Source organism: Rissa tridactyla, chromosome 1, assembly GCF_028500815.1.
Source record: "Rissa tridactyla isolate bRisTri1 chromosome 1, bRisTri1.patW.cur.20221130, whole genome shotgun sequence".
NCBI classification, from domain to species: domain Eukaryota; kingdom Metazoa; phylum Chordata; class Aves; order Charadriiformes; family Laridae; genus Rissa; species Rissa tridactyla.
This window is the reverse complement of record NC_071466.1, coordinates 83,627,856-83,633,380: the sequence shown is the minus strand read 5'-3', so window position 1 is coordinate 83,633,380 and position 5,525 is coordinate 83,627,856. Positions and strand designations below refer to the sequence as shown.

Below are 5,525 nucleotides of genomic sequence, written 5' to 3'. Positions count from 1 at the left end.
GCACCGCCCCGCAACCCCGGCGGCGGCGGCGCCCGGTTCCTCAGGCACCGGCAGCGGTGAAGGGGACGCGTCCCTCCGGGGGGGACGGGCGGCTGCTGTCCCGGGGCTGGGCGAGTTGGGGCGGGGTGAGGCGAGAGCTCTCGGTCCCGGTAAGTCGCCCTGCTCTGCCGTTGGTGCTGGCGGTGCCCGCCACACCGCGGAGCGGTGTGCGGGAGGGGTAAGCGCAGCCCCGGAACAGCCGCAGCCCTTCTCTCCGTTGCTGCTAACCCTGAACATCACCGCACGGTTCCCATTCGGTACTTGGTTTCTTGTGTTCCCCACTCCTCTGCTCCCAAGATGGCCATATATACGTTGTAAACTCCCTCAAGGTTTGTTTTCCTCTCTCGTTCTTTCAGCCTTTCCACAAGGAAAAAAAAAAAAAAAGCCTAGAAATAAATAGGGTGTTGGACGAGAAACTCAGTTACCTGGAGTTTGCTTTGTCTTTTCAGTGTTCGAATTCTTTGCATCTCAAGACAGGATGCAAATAGTGTAAATAATTCACATTTTTTCAAAACCCTAGAAATAAATAGGGTGTTGGACTAGAATTTCAGTTACCTAGAGTTTGCTTTATCTTTTCAGTGTTTGAATTCTTCGCGTCTCAAACAGGATGTAAATAGTGGAAACAATCAAAATCAATTTGCAGTTTTCTTGCCCGCGTACTTTATGCTTGGAAGGGCCTGGGGTTCAGTCAGGGGAACGCTGCAGCTTCCCACACGATGTTATGGGACGCTCCCTCAGGCCGTTACAGTTTTGATGCCAGTTCTGCGTTTCTGATTTACACGAGGCCACAATAGAGCCAGGAGGCCTGGACTTGGCCACCCTTGTAGAAAGACCAGTTAATTTGTGATTATTTAGCATTTCTGAAGCTGCTTTTCTGTCAAAGCTGTTCAGGAGGTAGATGACTCTACACAGAGACAGGCAACTGAGCATACACTGGTGCTAACGGGAAGAAACGTTCAAATCCTCCTTCCCTCCAGTCTCTGAGGCTGATAACAAAGCTGGAAACTGGCAGGAACACCATGGGAAAGAACAGGGAACTGCTAGTGTTATTACCAGAAGCTTTCTGAAGGGAAAAGGTGATAGGGAATGACAAGAAAACAAGATTCTGAGAAGATGACTGCTCCCTGGGATAGGATGAACCAAGTACTCCTTTTCTTTTGATTCAAAACGTATGTATTTTTTTTATAGTGGGAGTGGTGGGAAAAACCTGCAAACTTGCTGCTAAGACAGGGTGGAGTGAGAGAAGCCCGTTGATGGAAGAGGAGGAGCGTGAGGAAATTCAGGAAGTGTTCCTGAAATTGTTCAGAGCTCACTGCTGCCTAGGTTAAGAAATAGGCTACAAAAACGTATGGATGCAATGTCAATTGCAGAAAGTGTCACTGAAGTTCCCTTTTTTTTTAAAGAAAAGGGAAATGGGGCTGGACATTTGAAGAACAAAGTTGCTTCCAAGGGCCTACCATGCTTTAAAAAATGTGGGGGGAAAAAGAGGCAAGGGAAAGAGAACAACAAACTTGTGCCTGTGTTCCTGCCTCCCAAGAGTCTCCCACCATTTCTGCACAAACAGCCTTATGTGTTTCCACACTGCCTCCTAGATTCCCCCTTTCCCTTCCTCCCCACCCGTCTCCCCTTGCAGACTCTGCTTCTCATTTGTCTCATCTCAGCCTCTCCTAGTTCACGCCAGCCCACTTTCATGGCTCCCACCCAAGCTACTCATCAAGCCTTTTGACTCAAATTTCTTCTCATTTAGGTTTCCTAACACGTATATACAGCTCTCTGCCATAGCGTTTCGAGGTCCAGTTGTTGCCGTGTCTCCCCTCTCCCTGCTCCCACACTCGGATACGTGCATGTGTGCATCTGCCCTTATCTCCCTGAGCCACCTTGCTGTAGATGATCCTTGCCAGATCCCCGGCCTTGCCGTATCTCTGACCAAGGCTCCTGCTCCAGCAGGATTTTTAAAAACATGTGGGCTGCGCTTACCTAAGATCCACCCATAGGGAGCCCCGAGAGCAGAAAGGCTGGCACATTTATAAAAAACTGGCCCTGTTATAGTGCTACCCAGGCAATGCCTAGGTCTACCTGGAAATTAAATGCAGAACGTGTTTTTTTTCAAAGGTATCAAGTCCTCCAGTGAGGACTGCCAAATGGCTGTGCAAAACCAAAAAAAAAGGGCAATGGCCACTTGGAAAATGGTGGAAATGGTGGTCATGTGCATACATGTACATACTGCCTGTGCAGTGCCTGTGATGATTTGTACCTGCCATGTAGAGCATATAAACTAAAGGTCCAGTGCCAGATATATCAGATTTAGCAAAGCTTGAAATACAGTTTGTCGCTCGTATCCAGCAAGTCTGCTACAAGAAGAAACGAAATGCAGCCGGGCTCTGTCAGGCGCAGGATCTTTGGGTTCAATGTCCCCAGTGCTGAGGAGCAGGGAGCAGGGTGAGGGCTGGGAGCCACCAGCAGAAGGGTTTATTCCAACATTGCTGAACCAGGAGATGAGCTGACCCGATGCATATTTTGAGGAGATTCCCAGGACACTACATCGCTTCCAGGAAAGAAGAGTGGTTTCACAGCTCCTCTGGGAGATGGAGCAGCCTATGAGAGGAGACCTTCTGGGAGACGGAGCGGCCCAGGAGAGGAGACCTCGGCCTGCTGTCAAGTTCACTCTGTCAAAGCGCACCCCACCAGATCATGAGGGCTAAGGGTTTCTCGAGGAAGTATTCCAACTGCCTGCCTTACCGCGGGCTCAAAAAGCACACTGCAAAGAGACCCGCGGCCGCGCTGCTTTTATTTAAACGACGCAACCATCGGCCTTTGCTGAGGGGAAAAGGAGCCACCGCCTGCCCCCTCCTCCGCCGCACAAGATGGCGGCGGGGGACGCAAGGCATGCTGGGAGCTGTAGTCCGGCGGCTGAGGTCGGCGGGGCTGCTCTCTCACCCCGCAGGGAAGAGGTGGCAGGTTCTCGCAAAGAGGAGTGTTCGGGGCCTTTTCCTGCCTCCTCTCCTTCTACGCAGCGGTTTGGGGATGTCCGAGTCTGAGGCTGCCCAGAGAGGAGGGGTGCCCGGCACGGTGCGGAGGGGCGGTGGGAAGGCGTGGCTGCGGGCTCTCGTTGGGGGTGGGCCTGTGGGAAGGTACCTCTGGTCCTCTGGCTTGCTGCTGGGCAAACGGGCCAGTGGCTGCCTGCGGACTGCTTTGTGCAGAGCTGTCACCACCACAATCATAGAGTCATGGACTCATAGAATGGTTTGGGTTGGAAGGGACCTTAGAGATCATCTAGTTCCAACCCACCTGCCATGGGCAGGGACACCTCTCACCAGACCCAGCTGCTCAGAGCCCCATCCAGCCTGGCCTTGAACACTTCCAGGGATGGGGCATCCACAACGTCCCTGGGCAACCTGTTCCAGTGCCTCACCACCCTCACAGGAAAGAATTTCAGAATTTCATACAATGTATCTAACAATTTCACCCCCATGCCTCTCGTCAGGAGGCATCTAGTTAGACTGGTAACTTTTTGTTTTCCACACCTGCAAACAATAAAAAAAGTGACAGCACCTTCAAATACGTCTTAAACATGTAGATACATTTGTAGTGTGAAAACCACACATTGATTTTCAATCGGTCAGTATTAACATCAATCAGTATTAAAAGACAAAAATAGTCAGTCAAGTTTGTTCAGGTTGCCACTAAAGAGATACTGCTGTTCAGGTTGGCTATTAAGGAAGTAGCGAAGGTCTTGTACATCTAGAGCTCAAATAGCAAAAGTGAATTTCCAGAAGCGACAGCAGAAAGACACATGCACACATTGCTTACAGTTAATAGTAAATTATGCAGTAGTTATAGGTTGGTCCAAATCATATTAAACTATAGGATGTAGCTGTATCTCTAAGAAAATGATAAAGGTGCTTCTCAAACACCAGCAGGTCACCATCCAAAATACACATATTTTTGCAAGACATACGGTGGCTCGGGAGTTCACTACCTATTTCAACAATGTTTTCTTTTTGTCTGGAGAAAGGAGTACTACATAAGACACGAATGAGCCCTATCAATGTGATTGCATCTCAAATGAAGAAGGCTAGAGGGACCCTCTCCAACAAAGTGCTGTCTGAAAGGATGCCTAAAGCAGTGATCAAAGGTGCAATCTTCTGCCATGTTTGAGATGGTGTGTTTAATAAATAAATGGCTTTGCCTCCAAGAAAGACCAGTTCTATCAACAGCTTCTCCTAAAGTGAATGTACTGCATTATCATCAATACTGGCTAACCTCTTGGATCAAAAAGAGGCAAGACATTTAGCAGAAGTCTATTATATATGGATATTTTTGATTGCTGAACTTTTAATATCCTAAAGACATACCCAGTCTGCTTGACAAGATTTAATATGCGCAGCTGTGTTAGTTGTTATTGTGTGAATGTTCCCTGATTTTCATTATTTTGCCTGGGATTGGTGTTAGAATGGCAGGTATGTAGTTACCTGGGTCATCTTAGTTGGTCCAGTACTTAGCCTACGCACCTTGAATGGGAAGGTACATTATTTGAGTGCAGGAGAAGCAAGTGGTACTTGTATGAACTCCAGCATCCACAGTGTTAGTATGCTTCTTACAAATGCTGGTGAACCTTCAGCTCAGTTATTCTTAAGGAATCAAAATTTGTTTTATCCCTGCAATGAATTCTTTAAAATTCCTCCTTTGTTCTATCAGGCTGGAAACTTCAAGCAGAAATTTTTGAGCATTCTGAGGATATTTTGGCTTCATGAGGCTCTCATCACATTGCTCAGATTGGAATCCCTTAAGATTGTGTAACTTTCTTCTTAAACCTCTGTTTAACAGCCATCGCCTGCACAGGCTCTCTTGTATTTTTTGTTTGTTAGAAAGCAAAATGATTTGGTTTGGAGCAGATCTGTGGAAGAAAATACGTTCGACAGAGTGACATTCTTCCTTTTTGCCCACTCAGTTTTTCACAAGTAATTAGAACCACTAGTTTTGGTATTGGCATCATGGAAATTTTCCCATTAATGTTACAGGACTCTCAGAGGAAGCAGAGGACATGTACAGTGAGCGGAGGAGGCAGTTAGAATCAAAGCACAGCTCACAAGAAATAGACCTTTTGAGAATATTTCACTGCGTAAAAATCTTGCTGGATTGTGATGCACAGAGAATACAATGTCTGTGTATTTAACAAAGTAATAGCCCAGTTGTCCTCTCCCCGAAGTTAATAAAAATTAACTTGGACACCAACATAATGTTCTCCTTGATTCTTTGAGGTAATCCTCAAAAAGCTTAAATGGTAGATGTTTAATAGGGGAACACGCTTCTCCAGTATCTCTAAATCGTATAAACTAATTGCTTCGTTTTATTAAGGCAAACCCTGTTCCTTTCAAATCTCCTAAAGTTAATCCCCAGTGTTTATCCTCGTTTCAGCTGTTTACATTGGCTTCATAAACCTTCAACCTAAACAGAGAAAAAGAAGGATTCTTCCCATGAAACAG

At 47.0% G+C, this 5,525-nt stretch overlaps 1 protein-coding gene across 7 annotated transcripts; it reads left to right on the top strand.

The window, feature by feature from the left end:
- Positions 1–22: 22 nt before the first annotated feature.
- Positions 23–5,267, top strand: LOC128905864 (uncharacterized). 7 transcript variants are annotated; one of them, XM_054192492.1, is made up of 4 exons: positions 23–149; positions 2,592–3,108; positions 4,051–4,174; positions 5,061–5,267. In XM_054192492.1, exons 2-4 carry the CDS (start codon positions 2,731–2,733, stop codon positions 5,213–5,215), a joined length of 657 nt encoding a protein of 218 aa, XP_054048467.1. In that variant the 5' UTR covers positions 23–149; positions 2,592–2,730; the 3' UTR covers positions 5,216–5,267. The 7 variants fall into 7 exon arrangements, 5 of the variants coding, with proteins under 5 accessions (XP_054048467.1, XP_054048459.1, XP_054048449.1 ...); XM_054192484.1 differs by having other exon boundaries at positions 2,152–3,108; XM_054192474.1 differs by having other exon boundaries at positions 1,787–3,108.
- The last annotated feature ends 258 nt before the right edge of the window (positions 5,268–5,525 follow it).

What these genes read in the sequence shown, in the direction of transcription:
- LOC128905864 (XM_054192492.1), top strand. Translation starts at nt 2,731, where the DNA reads ATGAGGGCTAAGGGTTTCTCGAGGAAGTATTCCAACTGCCTGCCTTAC. An exon ending in GAGGAGGGGTGCCCGGCACG is followed by an intron (nt 3,109 to 4,050) that starts GTGCGGAGGGGC and finishes TTTTGTCTGGAG; the next exon opens with AAAGGAGTACTACATAAGAC. An exon ending in GCCTAAAGCAGTGATCAAAG is followed by an intron (nt 4,175 to 5,060) that starts GTGCAATCTTCT and finishes TTAATGTTACAG; the next exon opens with GACTCTCAGAGGAAGCAGAG.